At 32.0% G+C, this 16,556-nt stretch overlaps 1 protein-coding gene across 1 annotated transcript in view; it reads left to right on the top strand.

Annotated features, from left to right (window-relative positions):
- The window catches only part of LOC145286098 (translocation protein SEC63 homolog), a 63,480-nt gene that overhangs the window by 22,083 nt on the left and 24,841 nt on the right, over positions 1-16,556 (top strand). The window contains exons 6-12 of the mRNA XM_080134778.1: positions 2,806-2,864; positions 6,104-6,154; positions 7,190-7,298; positions 8,440-8,534; positions 11,801-11,936; positions 12,656-12,748; positions 13,433-13,578. Of these exons, the coding sequence (XP_079990904.1) occupies positions 2,806-2,864; positions 6,104-6,154; positions 7,190-7,298; positions 8,440-8,534; positions 11,801-11,936; positions 12,656-12,748; positions 13,433-13,578 (689 nt within the window). The remainder of the gene's footprint in view (positions 1-2,805; positions 2,865-6,103; positions 6,155-7,189; positions 7,299-8,439; positions 8,535-11,800; positions 11,937-12,655; positions 12,749-13,432; positions 13,579-16,556) is intronic.

Below are 16,556 nucleotides of genomic sequence, written 5' to 3'. Positions count from 1 at the left end.
GCCTTGGCAACAGATTTGATGTACATGTTCCATTTAAGATCAGGAGTAATGGTCAAGCCAAGAAGCTTGTCAAAACGAGGCCTCCTGAAGACGAGAGCCATTCATTTCAATTGATGCCAGATGTGGATCAGAATGTTGATGATGTAAAGAGAGAAGCTTGGTTTTAGATGCATTAAAAGTAACCAGCCACTCCTTACCCCATTGTACTACGTGCTCAAGATCAGAGGAGAGAGAATTGGAGAGAACTTGGTTGTTTATTGTCTTAGATGTGCAAATGGTAGTGTCGTCAGCATAAATGTCTACAAATGATGTAAGGATGTGATTTGGAAGATCATTAATGTAGATCAAGAAAAGAGTTGAGCCCAGGATGGACCCCTGAGGGACACCGGCATAAATACTGTGAGCTTCTGATTTTTGCCCCTTAACTACTACTCTTATGAACCTATCAGAAAGAAATGATTTAATAATTAAGACATTTCCAGCTATACCATAGCTAGAGATCTTATGAAGTAAACCTTTAAGCCATACCCTATTTGTTTGATTTTCTTATTCTTAAATAGTTATCATTTACCAAAATGCTTTACAGATCTTAGTAGAGTTTTAATGGCTAAGCATTTTCTAAAAACATGTAATTAGAGGACAGGATAAGGTTTAGACGTGAATTCAAGCTTTTTTCCTTTTACCTGTAGATTTTTTATTGCATTTTTACCCCAAACAAGGCACATTGCCACTTTGTTGTAGGGGGCTACTATCAGGTACATAAGCATCAGGGGTACTGTGTAGGGAGTTGGGCAGCAAGATGTCAGTTCACGTTACACTTGAACTTCTGCATGTCAGTACAGTTGGGGAAGCAGGGACCCGGAAGGGAATTCCAAAGTCTAGCAGTTCTGGGGAAGAAACTACTGGAGTAAAAAGGCTCTCTTACATCTAAGGATCTCTACCATGAAGGGGTGGGATTTTGCTGTTTGTCGGGGGTATTTACGTCAAGGGGGCACAAGTGCTTGCAGTTCGTCAGAGCATTCACCATTAAAGTACTTGTAGAACAGGCAAAAGGATGCAACATTTCGTCGATGGGACAGAGGCTGAAGTTTAGATGACAGTTCAGGACCTATTAGATTGGCGACTCTCTTTTGAACCTTGTCTAAGAGCGAGAGACTAGTGGCAGATGCACCAGCCCAAATATGACAACAATACTTCATACATGGATGAATGGTGGCCTTATAAAGGTATAGGATACTTTCCGGCATTAATAGCTTTCTAGCACGGTAGAGAGAAACCACCTTTTTCGCAGTGGTCCTGGCAATGTTCTCAACAGAATTGTTCCAACTCATGTTTCCTGTGAACGTTAGGCCGAAGAGTTTAAAAGATGTACTTTCAGATAAAGTCATTGGCCATTGCTATTGGTGGTAGGGAAGGTTTCTTGTAATTATTGAAGGAAACAAGTTTAGTCTTGGCAGCATTGAATGTGACTATCCATTTTTGTCCCCATTCCACTACGGATCGGAGGTCATCCTCTAGTGTTTCTGCCATTTCTTTAGATATGTATTCATTTGTTTTCCTGTCGTGTCTGTTATAGAGCATGGTGTCGTCAGCATATATACCATCTCGCAGACAATTTTGTCAGGGAAGTCATTTATGAATATTAGGAATAATAGAGGTCCAAGGATAGACCCCTGAGGCACTCCCGCATTTATATCATTGTTTAGATGTACGACCGTCAAGGACAACCTGGATTTTTCTCTTATTTAAGAAGGATTTAATTATGTTATGTATTCTTCCAGTGATATCCTATGATCTGATTTTCTTGAGACCCTCGTGCCATACCCTGTCAAAAGCCTTAGATATATCTAGAGCTACCGCTCTACCCTCCCCCCGCTTTGTCCAGTGAATGGTATATATGTTCTGAGATTACAGTTAGGATGTCTGCTATGGAACGGGCTTGCCTAAATCCATATTGTTAGTCAATAAGAAGTTTAACATCTGTAAGGTGATGGACTAGAGCTTGGTTAATTATGGTTTCAAATATTTTGGCGAAAAGTGGGAGGAGGCTAATGGGGCGATAATTTACTGGGTCAGTTCTTTCACCAGAATTTTTGAAAACTGGTACTACAGAAGCAATTTTCCAGCAGGCAGGAAAGCAAGATTCTTTAAGGCATTTGTTGTAAAGTTTGGAGAGAACTAGAGCTACTTCGGCTGCGCACTTTTTTAATAGCACAGCCGGGATGAGATCAGGGCCACATGCTTTTGCAGTGTCAAGATTTCTTATGATGGTATGCACCTGAGCAGGGGTGATTTTCAGATCTAGTGTGGCATGTGTCCGCAAGGGAAAGTCAGGGAGGGGGTAGTTAGTAGGGTCCAGTGTGGAATTGGAGGCAAACCGTCTGGCAAGCATGTTAGCCTTCTCAGTTGCAGAGCAAACAACCTCATGATTTTTGGATAGTAGGGGAATTGTTGATTGTCCATTATTTACTACACTGTTGTAGATTTTCCAGAAGTCACGGATTTCTAATTTCTGTGCTTCAATGCATTTTTTGGTGGTTTCAGTAAATTCTCTCTTAGCTGTCACTATTTCTTTCTTACAGTTATTTCTGGCTTCTATATACTTGTCTGTTTGATCTCCATAAATAAAATACAATGTTTAAAACAGAATTTTTTATCTATCCAATGATACCAATTTTTATGCAAATTGCTCTTCTGCATTCAATCTGTTCATTACAGAAAACCTAAAAAAAAAAAAAATGTTGTTAAAACATTGTGAATGTTTTTTTTTTATTATTAAACCAAATTTTCTGTTTTCTTTTTCAGTCACTCGATTTGGTATTGCTCTTCCCAAATGGATAGTAGAACGAGAAAATTCAATGTGGGTAAGTTAAAATGACTGATTTTAAGAACTTTTTTGCACATCCTTTATTTGATTTAAACCAACATATTTACATACTGTACAAGGCCGTGAGATCTTCATTTTCTAGCAAATCAAAAAAAGCATAATTCCCCCTTTTTTTTTTTACTTAAATTCAGAAAGAAAATCTGTTTTTTGTTAATTTAAGTAAAAACTGATTTCTCTCAATTTTAGCGCTTTACACCTTTGTTTTTTGTCATCTGACAACTTAATTTTATTTATCTTTGTTACTTTCTTTTCTTTTCCTGTTTTTTTTTTTTTTTGTCATCCTTAATTTCATTTGATTTCTCTTACTTTGCCTCTCACTATACTTCAAATGATTTAAAATGCAGGTGGAAAGTAGACTTTTGCTTCATTAAAGAATGACTTCCTGTCTTCTTCCTATACTTGGGGGTCTTTCTCTAATGTTTTTTCTTATTTGGAGAGAGGGCGGGAGGAGGCAAGGTGGAAATAATAATTTTGCAGAAAAAAAAAAAAACATCCATTAGCAAATTGATGCATGAGCTGCTCTAAAATCTGGTTGATGTCTTCATTGACTTTGAACTTGATAAAAACTGTGTTCAAACAGCTTTGATTCTGCAGGGCTTTACGTTGTGATTTTTTTTTTTTTTTTTTTTTTTTTTTTTTTTTTTAATAAGTGATGACTAGAAATAATGAAACACTTATCTTTTGGTGGTTGTTATTTTTTTCATTGTCAATCTTCCAAAGCTTATTGCTTAGTGAAAAATGTCTTTTTAAACCATTTTATTTGTTTAAACAAAACAAAGTTAAATTACTTAAACAATAAAAGTTTAATAGAAACAAAGGCTGTTTAAAAAAAAAAGCATTTGAAAAAATTTGAATGTTTATACTTTCAAGTCTCAATACAAAGTTTGTTGTATATTTAGAATTACACTTATTAAAAAAAAATATAGAAAAATCTTTATGATGTACGTACTCGTCACAGAACAAAGATGTCATATTCCAAAAATCAAGTGGGTTTGGCTAGTAACTTTTCTATTTGGCTAGTAAACGAAAATATTTAATTGTCAAAGGTCAACTAAAGATAAAACTTCACATTCTGGGACTTTTATAAAAAGTAAAATGTACTTTTGTTTGAAAAGATGAATTTTGAGCCATTGAGCAGCTAAATATCTGTAATCTTTTTTTTCTTCATCTCCAGCTAAGATATATGTTTCTTGTTCATGAGTAACTTAACACTAGGAATGTGCTCACCATATCCTATCTCTTAGCCATGCAACAACTCTAAATTCAATTCAATCACTCACTTTTTATTTGAATCAATTAAAATACATTGTAATACAAAGATCTATTTTGATAAACTTTCATCACAAATTTTTATCTCAAAATTATGCAATGTTTTACACTTTATCATTATATTTATAAATCCAAATTACAATGGTCTTAACTTGCATTTGAATTTACTTCTGCATTTTAATTTATTTTTTTAATATAAACAAAACATATACGTTAATATAACATCATAAAATAACTGGAAAAAAAGAATGCACATATCTATAATATAAACCTGAACGTCTGTGTGTGTGTCTGGTCACGAATAGGCTCCTATATGGTTGACTATTATAGAAAACTGATCACATATAATTATAGAAGATGTATCGAGACACAGGAATGGGTATGTTTGATCTGGCCTAATTATGATTCATTAAAATTGTGGGGTCTGCATACGCACCTGGTCCACAAAGTATGGAAATAAAAAAATTAAAAAAAAAAACGTTTACAAGTGTTTTTGATATAGATGTACATAATACTTTGATAAGTATGTTTTAACTTAAATAGGGATGGTATAATAAAATTGTGGGGTCTGTGTTCGCGCCTGGCCTCCATAGAATGGAAATAGGCACAAACTTTAATAAAGACTTTTCATATCTATCTGCGTAAGTATACTTTGATAATTATGTTTCAGTTTGAAGACATATGGTATAATAAAATTATTGGATGTTCGTTCGTGCCTGACCTCCATAGAATGGAAATATGTCACAAAGTTTAACAAGGTTTTTTAATATAGATCCACAGAATATTGTGATAAGTGTTTCAGTGTGAACAGGTATGGTATAATAAATTATGGGGTTTATCTATTTTATTTTTATTTTCATCATATTTTGCTTTGGTTTTGATACCCCCAAATTCGAAGCTATCTCTTTACAACCCTTCCTTTTCACATAACCTATCATACTTTCATAAATCAGTCCATTTTCTGTAGGCTGTTTTTAAACCCAGTCAACGACGGGTACTTTTGCTAGTTAAAATATATTCTCTCGAGTCTGAAACATACAAACATGGAGGTGAAATTTCAAAGAATAATTTAAAAATGTGTGTATGTGCTTAAATTATAGAGAGATCAATTGGAGTTATTAAAAAATGTACTTAGCTTTGTCAATTTCATAAGATCAAAAAATGAGCTGGCAATCTCTCTTTTGCATTTCCCTTTTTTCATACAATATTAATTTTTAAATCCTTTTCTTTTTTTCTATATTTGAATTCTTTTTTCATTTTCTTTCTAGTTTAAATGTTCAGTTATAATTTTAGGAATAGGTTTGTTGTATTGGTATAATGCCAATATGTATCGGATTGTTTTGAAGCAGAGGTCATCATTTTGATGCCATGTTGAAGTGATAAATTTCTTGGAAGATGATTTTCTGTTTAACACTGGAATGGTTTTGTTCCTTTCATTTTTTTTTTTAATCAAATCGATTTATTCAAGTTAAACTGCTTTAATAACAATCTTTCTTTTAACATGATCCCATCGTTACAACAATGAATTCCCAATCTGTTGGATAATTTTGTTTTAAGATGTTGCCGCATTGCAAGATCATCTTCAGCAGATGTGAAAACCTCCTGCAATTTCTGGTTGATTTTAATCATGTGACTAAAGTTAAAACATTTTTTTATTTTGCTTTGTGTAATTTTATTATTAAACTGTGGTTGCAGACTGTCATTGAATTCTGTAGAGAAGAAGAAATGTTTTAAGTCCATTATTTTATTTTGAAATTTCTAGTAGGATTGAGTGAATTGCTACATAAAACTATTAAAAGTTCACAAAATGATCTATATAAATCCAAATGATGTTGAGTAACATTACTGATACTAATTGGATGATTCCGAACATTATAATGTGTATTTTGCGTGAATTAAATTTTCCATACATACTATACAATATTTAGCATTTGTCTTCATTTATAGGTGCTGGCTGTGTATGGTTTAGTGTTTATGATATTATTGCCCATTGTTGTGGTGAGTACACTTTTTTCTTTCCTTCTTTTTAGCTTTAGGTTAGCAAGAAACAGCTGTCTTTTTGTGATTTTTGTTTTTGTTGTAATAATCTACAATCAATATTTATTGTGATAAAACTTGAATTGAATGCTACACTGGGTTGCAAAATCAAAATGATATCTGCTTTAAAAATCAACGTTCAGAATTGTAGATTTGACATCAGTTTACTAGTAACATTCTTTACATTTTACTTTTTCATAGAAAAAGGTTCAGATCTATTTACTATTAGAAAGCTACAATGTTTTTGTATGCAAACAAAAACATGTAATTGGTTGACAAAGTACACATTAAGGTTTTACAATGTCAAAACTGAGATTTTTAGACTTGCGATACACGAGTTCAATTCTCATGGAAGTCTAAAGAATTTTAATTAGTCCGAGTAAGTGTTTTATAAATGTAAAAAAAAAATTCAAATAATAATTAAAGATATGATGATTTCAATATTTTTCCTGATTCTGATACAATTATTGATTCTATTCTAAATTCCTTATTTTGATATAATTATAAATTCAGATTCTAATTAAATCTAGAATGATTTAGGCATCGGTTCACCGTCCAAAGGAAACTCCTCAAGCTTCTCTACTTGACTGCCACAAATGTGATGGTGTGCAGTTAAAAACCTGGATGATGACCATCCAAGGTAACTTGGTAGCACTATCAGAATCACACATAATTGGTCTTTGACTCTGGAATAGTGTGAGATAGCTCAAGATTGACGAAAGTGTGTGTGTGGTGGTCAGACATGTTATACTTGCTTGAGAAAATGCCGGCTTAACCAAAACAGGATATTTATCAATATGACAAGACAAGGGCTATATAAAATGCAAAATACTGGACAAACATTCATTTTTAAAATATTAATGATACAATGCAGTTTTCATTATTTTTCAGTAGGTGAATATTAAGTCTTTTAAAAATAAGTTATCAAATCTTTTATGAAAAGTAAAAAAAGGAAAAAACCTCTTTTTTAATAAATGGAATTGTTTTTTTTTTCAGGGCATCTGGTGGTATCGCTCCATCAAATTCAGTGCAGACCAAGTTCTTTTGGACACTACACATTTGTATTTACATTTCTTTAACAAAACTCCTACTATGCAACTTAAACGTAAGTAATATTGTTCAGTTTCTTTTCTAATTTTTCAAATAAATAATGCTAAAGTCTGGACATGTTGAAAGCATCAGCCATCACTGCTAGGTTCCAATTCTTTTAATTTTGGTCAATATCTGCATGATAACAACTGTATAAAATTTTCAGTTTATACCATTGTGTATTTTATTAGAATTGATTGAATATACTTTTTGTATTTTTAACTTTATTTTCCCTTCACTTTCACATTGAAGTTGAAATCTTTTTCTTTTGTTCTCACCAGAATGTTCTGGAAAAATCCTTGTAAAATGTAAATTTTTTTTTTTTAGACATTGAAGGGAAATAATATTAAGTGTTAGACCCACCTTCAGTCTGAATTAAAAAAAAAAAAAAAAAAAAAAAAAAAAAAGTTTCCTTTTTGGTACATCAAGGACAGAATGCTGATGTGTATATAATTTGATTTTTATATTATTAAAAGTTGAAATTATGTTGATAATTAAAAGAAATGTTAAAAAAAAGATTTAAGGATCATATTTACCGTTTTATCATGAAATTTTCACTTTTTCATCATTTTATTGAAACTAAAAAAAAAAATCAAAAATGGTCTGCTTGTCTTGTATAAAGATGATTCAAAATGAACGTAATGTATAAAAAAAACTTAAAAAGTTCAACTTTTTAAGTTAAAATAAAACTGTTCATGTTTCTGAATTTGAATGAAATTGAAAATTTGTATTTGGATTATTCAGATTACTGTTTTCAGCTAAAAAGTTATTTTCACAACATTCTCGCCAATGTAACCTTCTTCTAGTGTATCTTGCCGAATTTAAAATCTTTCTGTGGAATTTGGGAATTGGCCTGGAATTCTGAACGGAACCATTATTTAATCTACGGGGATAACATGGTCTTGCTCCATCAGACATGACCAGTTGGAAGTCCTAAGTAATTCATAATTGTATTTTAGGTATCGCCTGCAATGAGGATTGAACTTTCAATCTCCAGAAGAGTGTCATTTAGAATTGAATTTTATCAAGTACTAAAGTACATTATGTCACGTTGTGGAAATAACTTTCAATACGTGGACTGAATTATCCAAATAAAACTGTTCGTTTTAGTTTTGACATAAATTTTATGCAAAATCTTTAATAATTTTAATCAACAGGTGTAATCATGATTCTTGCATCATCATGGGAATATGAGAAATTACACAATGCTGAGATTATTGAGCGTCCAAGTGATAATGAAGAATTACCTGCTGTATGTATATACATCTATATATATAAAAGACTGTGTGTGTGTGTGCATTTTTTCTGTCTATCCAGCAAAGGCTTTTTTGGAGGGAGTTCTCGGGGGAGGGGGGTTACTATGTCTTAGAACTTTTTATATACTGCTTAGATTATAATATCTACGATTTATGAAACGTCGTCGTAAATATCTTTTATTTCAGCAACTTTTTATCTTACAAAATTTGCGCTGTGAATTTGTTTTCTCTACTATTGCTATGGTGTGATATTTGACCTAGAAAACCATACGTTGACATTCAGCCACCTGCATTTTTAAAGGCTTATTTTCGACTGTTCTCAAGTCCCCATCTTCAGACTATTAACCTCAAGGCTTCGGGTTTGAGCCTACCTCCCTCCCAAAAAACTTTTTGTTCGTTTTTTTTTTTTTTAATATTTAAACAGGATTATTACTTCGCTTATTATTTGTTGCTTTGGTCTACCCCCCCCCCCAACACACACACACACACACACACCTACAAACACCCGGACAACACCGGGCATCCCCGCTAGTATATATATAAAACGATTTTACTAATTCTCTTATTGAACAATATCGGTCACAGCAAAATGTCTTCTAATTTTCTGCATGACTTCTATCAGAAGAGGAATAGTTCCTTCACTATTTTTTCTTGCGTTTTTATCTCCCCTGTGCATGTACTTTTTTTATTATTATTTATTACATTTTAGTGATACATCTTTTCCATTTTTTTTTTTTTTTTTTTTTTTTTTTTTTTTTTTTTTTTAATTATTGAGAACATAAATATAAAATTTCAAATAATAAAAACTTTTATTTTTTTATAATTTTGTTATTAAAAGTGCAAATAAAAACTAATTGTGTATCCGTATAATTTTGTTATTTTCTATTGTATATTTTTCAATAAATCGCTTCAAAATGCAAATAATAACAAAAAGAGCAAAGGGATTGTTTTGCCTCTTCATTGGTTCCAGTTGCAGCCACGCGGAAAATTAGGGAAGACGTTAACTGACTATAACCTAAAGTGTTTCCTGATTATTAAACCAATGGCATCCATAGTTTTAGTTTTATTTATTTATTTATTTATTTTTGAAATCATTCAAAAAACTAATTTTGTTTTTGGTAAACAGCTCTACTGAAAATGTTTCTGTCTGAATCCTCCAATTTACAAGGTTTGAACGATGATTATTCGCAAGATTATTGTCTAAGAAAAAGTTTTGTTGCTAAAATTGAGTTCTGGTTGTTGCGTCACAAACAGGAAGATGGTGATAATACAGAAAATATCCCTTCTGATCATCACAACTCAGATAACATGAAGTCATGGTGTAACTTGTGAATTATTTTTTATATGATTCATTAGAAACTGCTTTTTGTAAAATAAAAAAAAAAGTTGTTTTTTAAATACAGTAATTGTGCAGTTTATAAACCATAATGTAGGGGGGTTGGCTTTGCTAACTCTTCTGTACTTTCACCTAACAATTGAATAAAAAGATACCATAAAAATTCAATTTAAAAAACATTGAATTTTCTTTTGTTGACTATTATAGAAAAATTTCTGCTTTGCCACCATTTCTCATCTGCAAAGCAACAATTGAAACTATATTTCAGCAACAAAACTTGAACATAGCCATAAGTTTCATTTTTTTGTTTAGATTTATTCATCAAACTTGAGTCAGTTTGTCTTCATGATTTATTCTATCAATACCCTCTGAACCTGCCATATGCCTTCATTACTCTCTCTTAATTTTGGCTTTGAAAGGTTTTGCTGATCTGGACTATTGACTCAGCCTTGTTGTTTGCAGTTGGATTTGTCACCGTCTCATTTTACTGCACTTGCACAAAGAAGTTGAAGAAATTGCAGTCAGATGAGCTGAGAGACCGACGGCTGATATATCAACGTGCTAAGTACCACACGTACCACACATCTGCATCTACATGGTTGATCCAAGTAGATGCAGATGGATGTTGATTTACTATTTTATTCAGAATGTAGATGTCACCACCAGTGTTGAACCTGAAGCCTTTGTTAGGTTTGTTGTCGATAATCTCCATCAGCAAGAACTCTGATGTTTTAATGACATCAGATCATCTATATATATATTTCTGATTTTCCTCATAGTCAAATCTTGAATTTTTCAATTCCTTGTGTTTTTTTTTATTTCTGCCATCCTCTTATGTTGAAGAAGTCAGGAATGAAATATAGCAGTTTAAACCGTTTAGATTTTAATTGAAATGAAGATTCCTATTTAGAATTCAACTTAATTGAAAAACAAAACTACAGAAAAGTCTTTGTACATATCCATCATGGAACAACAATGTAATATTCCAAAAATCATGTCGTGTTTTTTGTTTTTTTTTGGTTTTTTTACTAAGAAAATTAAAATTTACAACTTTTAGGGATAATTATTTTAAGTACAAACAAAATCTTGGTAGTTGAATTGAATTGTCGCCCTTGATTTTTAACACATTCTAAAATAACATGGTGGCTTTCATCTTGCTCGCCATAAAATTTAATTTTCTTTGTTAAATAAAAAAAACTACTTGATTAATTTATATGATTTTTAGAATATGACATCTTCATTCTTTGACGGGTAGGTTCATCATAAAGAATTTTCTGTATTGTTTTTTAAATTAAGTCGAATTCTAAATAAGAACCAAAAAAAACTCTTGTGTAGTATATAAAATCTGAGGTCAACCATCGAAAGATTGTGTTGACAGCTGTGAGATAAACCAATGGAAATCTTGCTTGTTTAACTGTAGTATCAATTAGCCAATGAGAATAAAGAATATAAAAGAACTTTTTGAGTAAATGCATTTTATAAAAAAAACTTAAATGGACGTCTAACCTCAAAATCATAGTTGAAGATTCAAGGGACAAACTGCTCAGGTGATTACTTTGGATTTTAAAATATTTTGGAAGTAAACAAAAAGTTCATTAATTCAATTTTTCTTTAAAATACGAATGATCTTATATATATTTACATTAACTTTGATTCTAATTTACCAAAGATATCTCTATATTGATAAAATGACATCTACAATGGATGTTTATATTAATAAAATTGTGCAACAACTTCACGTGCGTCTCCATATGTTTGCTTTATACTTTGCTTGAGGAAGTTTGAACTAAAAATTACTCAAGTTGAAAATTGCCAATCACATATTCTCTACATCCTGTATATCTTCTCTCTTTTTTATTATATAATTTTTGTTTTGTTTTTAACGCTAATTTTTTTTTTCTCTTTTTTTTATTTAATATTTGACAGTTGATGCGAGAACTAAGCAATCTTGGTGAAAGCAATAAGGAACGTCCGTTGTGTTTTCCTTACAGTATGAAGGCCAGGGTTCTCCTTTTTGCACACATGGCACGAAAGACCCTGCCTCCACATACTTTAGAAATCGGTAGGTTTTCAGAGTTTTTAAGAGAGATTTGTATTGTGTGAACATTTTGTGAATAGTTTTGGAATTTGAAGTTGGTTATCCTATGCTGTCCAAATCATTATAACTCTCTTAACTTAATTTCCTTTTTTTTTTTTTATTCAATCATTTTATGTTATATTAATAGAAAAAAATGCAAATTGTTGCTGGTAACAAAAGAATTTGACATGGGTGCATAAAAATAATGTTAAAACAGATTTTTTTACATAAGGCAATACAAAAAAATATTAGGAGAGGGCAATTTGAAAACTATAGTTATATCATTCCTTTTTTGTATTTTACCCTGTATAGATAAAAAAAAAATTATAGATTTATGATTATAAACTAACTGAGCACAACAGCTTGTGCAATTTAGTCAGTTCTTGACCAAAATTCCCCTTACATTAAACAAACAAAAATAAAAAAAAAAATCTTATGGCTATAAGGAACGTCTGTTGCGTTTTCCATGATAAAAAAATATATTTAAAAAATTACATAAATTGGTTAAGTAGTTTTATTTTTATAAAAAAAAATCATTTATAAGCAATTATATATTATGGGAATTTATTCATATATAAATCTTGCAAGTTTGAATTAAGTTATCACAACTACACTTTGCATCAGAAACTGTCTTTGGCATTATATTATTTTGTAGAGATTTCTTTTGTTATCACATTTTTTGTTTTGTTTTATTTTTTTTCCAGACAAGCAGTATATTATGAAGAAGTTTCCCAGCCTTATCAATGAAATGGTCAATGTAGTTGCCCAGTTAGTGGCAGGTGCTGTACATGGAAAGTGTAAGTCTAACCCCAAAAGCATTTTTTTTTTTATTCTTATTCAGATTTTTATGGTTATGGGTAAAAAAAAATGTCCCCATCTCTCTTCCACACTAGTCCAGTCTAAGAATATTAAACCTAACAATGAGACTACAATAGATATAAAATATTGATTTAGTTAAATGATGCTAAAACAAACATCTGTGAATGTATTAAATAGAATTTAAAAAAAAAAAAAACAGCAAATGTCAAGAAGAAAAGTATTTCTTGGATATGTTTTATCTTTATTTACAAAATCTATGAGTGCAGAGTTAGACTGAAGGCCAGTTTTTGATGTGCAGAAAATCCAGCTCACAGAAAAAAAAAGACACGCTGGATTGAGGTAAAAATTTAAATTGTCTCGGTCTAAAAGGATTTCTTTTTCATTGATCGAATACAGAAAAGATGAAGTGCAGTATCAAAATAGATACTAGGCCAATTTAAATTTAGGGTATTCTTTTTTAATTTAGATATAAAAAAAACTACAAATATTTTTTTCTTCTATTGATTTAAAACATTTACATTCCTTTTTTTAAGTACGGTGGCTTAAAAATGGATATTTCAGTTTACATTTATTTTTTTTTAATTTAAATTTTGAATTTTATTTTCATTTTGTTTTATTATATTCAGTTCTCATTGCCAAATCTGACTTGTTTTTATTTGCAGGCACTTTAATGCCTTCACTTGAGACTTTAGAACACATAATGAAGGCATCACAGCTTTTAACTCAAGCCTTACAGGAAAAATCTAGTCCTTTACTTCAACTGCCTTACATTACCCAGGATATGCTGAAATATTTTGTTTGTCGTAAGGTAAAAAAACAAAACAATACATTTTCTTATCATCTATATATATAAAAGCAAAAATGTATGTATGTATGTATGTATGTACGCTTTTACTCGATGTCCACAAAAGGCTTCTTTCAGAGAAGCGCTCGCTCGGTTCACAACTTAAAACTTTTTATATCATCTATAAATTGTAATATCTCACACTTAACTACGGAGCTCGCCTGTCTATTTAATTTTATTGACTTTCAAACGTTAATTATTCCACATTTCCCGCATCGGCACACGTTACATTCGGTTTTCGGTATAAACAAAAAGCGAAACTCGACTTTAATAACAGGCCCAGAGCCAGTGAACGTTTGTCGAATTCGTCATATCAGACGGGGGAGCGGGTTTTTGAAAACAAACAAACAAACCGATTTATTGACCTCATTAAAAACTGTCCCACATAAAATGCTGACTGCTGAATACCTATCGCCGTCACGTCAATCAAAAACGAGCACTTTTTTTTTTTTTTTTTTTTTTTTTTTCACACTTTACTATTTTCCAACTGCGCGTCGTCAAGGCTTTGTTTTTTTTTTATGGGCACCTGTTTTTTTTCACACACACCTACAAACACCCAGGCAACGCCGGGTACCCCTCGCTAGTTAATAATATAAAAGCGAAAATGTGTGTGTGTGTGTGCGCATTTTTTGTATATCTGTCAAAGGCTTAGGGGATACTTTCTAGATTATAATATCTCCGATTTATGAAACAAGGTTGCGTCTATCTTTTATTTCAGCGACTTATGTTACAAATATGTTACAAAATTTGCGCTGTGATTTCATTTCTCTATGGTGTGATGTTTGACCTAGAAAACCACATGTTGACGTTTGTTTAACCACCTACTTTTTTAAAAGTTTAATTTCATCCATTCTCACTTCTCTGCCTGCTTAGCGTCGTGGTAACGTGTCACTTTTTTTTCCGCCTTAGCCGCAAGGCTTCGGGTTCGAGCTTACCTCCCTACCAAAACTTTTTTTTTTTTTTTTTTTTTTTTAAACACCTACAAACATCTGCGCAACGCCAGGCACCCCTGCTAGTTAATAATAATATATTTTCTTATCATTCAATATGGTTGGATTACAAAAGAGATTTTATTCTATTAATGATTCCATAGGGGAGTAAATGAAAGGGAAGGGGGCTTGTACCTTGGTAAGTGAAGCTTGAAACCATTTGGTATTAATATTTTACACCATAGATAAAAAAAAAAAAAAATAAATAATCTGTCCATTTTACTTTAATGAGTTTATGAAATTGTTTTTACAAATAATTCCAACATTTTGAAATGGAATGTTCAGTGAACACAATTTGACATTCTTTTATAGTAATGACAGGATTGTCAGTAAATATTGTCCAATTTTTTAGTTGTAAATCTATAACAACCATTGATAAACTTTAAAATAACATCAGCCGATAACATGGAAGAGGCTAATTCTGTATATTATTTTCATTTTCCATCTTCATATCTTATATTGGGAATTTAAACATTTCTGCAAATGATTCCAACTTCTGGTGTCATCTTGTGCCACCTGCATGTTGTCAACTGATTGCAATCAATTCAAAATCTTCAGGTTGTTAACATCTATGCAGGACACACTGAGTTTATTTACTAGGGGGTTAAACACAAAGTTAAGTGTGGTTTTGAAAAGCTGGCACGCAAGGACTACAAAAAATGCCTGAGCGGGGCCCATCAGCATTCCTCAGTAGGGGCATCCCAGGCAATGAACTAAACTCTCTCAAAAAGAATGTTAAACATGTAAGAGTGAACATTATATTAGATTGATGATGTGATCAAAAGATTTTGTCTATGTTGATTTGAGTAAATGGCTAATTAATGTTACTGGTAAGATAATACCATTATCTTAGGAGGAGGGTCGAAAGAGGACGGGTGTGACTGTCACATGAGGTTTATATTCAGGATGTGATGTAGACCCGAGAAGAAACCGGCTCAACCTGTATTAGATGATCATTGTTGTAACGATGACAAAAAACTAAGTTCTATCTCCCGACTTATGATTGGGCTATCAAAACTCAAATTCATGAAATGAAGAGCAGTAAACCCCATTTTATGTTGACCATTCCATTTCAGGACTTTACTTTCTTCCTATGTGTGGAATCATTCTGTAACTGGAGAAAAATTTTGTTAGGTAGACCTTGAATGCCATTTTCACATCTTGTACCATTCTCTTTCTGCCATACCATTGCATAGTGTGTTATGCTGATGATGATTTCTTGTGTGTGATACATCCAATATCTGTTAGTCATGTATTAATATATATATACATACTCTCAACATTCTTGTTTTTTGTCTGTGATTATAGTTTTGAGCATAGTATGCGGTTTGTATAATACCTCATGGAGCTGACCACTCCTGCCTTTGCACAGTTGCAGGTCACCTTTGGGCAAGGTATAGCACCTGTTGGCCTCTCTGATATTCCAGAGGCTTACCATACAAACATGGTCGCCTCTCAAGCGGCTAGTGAGGAAATGACCACTCTCTACCGATGCCAGTCAAAACCATCACAAGAAAGCAAATATTTACTGAACAGATGAATTTAAACAAATCAATGGCTGTAAAATCAGCTGGCATGTGGATGACTAGCATAGTCGAACCATTCTGAATGACAGCAAACAGTCCACAGTGACTGAACACTGTGAAAAATCCTTGATCAGCAAAGTAGTCTGTTTGTAAGGTTGTGAAGATGAATAAAGTGTTGCAACCAGTCAGGGGTTTGGTTGTCTCAGTTTCCATGCCACTGAGTATAAATCTGCCTGGTCAAGATGATGGGTCTGTTGTTTGTGTAATCAACTTATCCATGTTAAACAAATCCATGCACTGGCATCTCCAGGGGCACAAGTAGTATAGTTCTGAGTATTTCATTTTTATATATATATATATGTACTAGTAGGCTGCACCCAGCATTACCCGGTTGTAATATATACTTAAATGACATTTTAATTCATGC

Source organism: Euprymna scolopes, chromosome 10, assembly GCF_053919585.1.
Source record: "Euprymna scolopes isolate OS-2025 chromosome 10, ASM5391958v1, whole genome shotgun sequence".
Classification (NCBI taxonomy): Eukaryota; Metazoa; Mollusca; class Cephalopoda; order Sepiida; family Sepiolidae; genus Euprymna; species Euprymna scolopes.
This window is presented reverse-complemented; position numbering and strand designations above follow the sequence as displayed.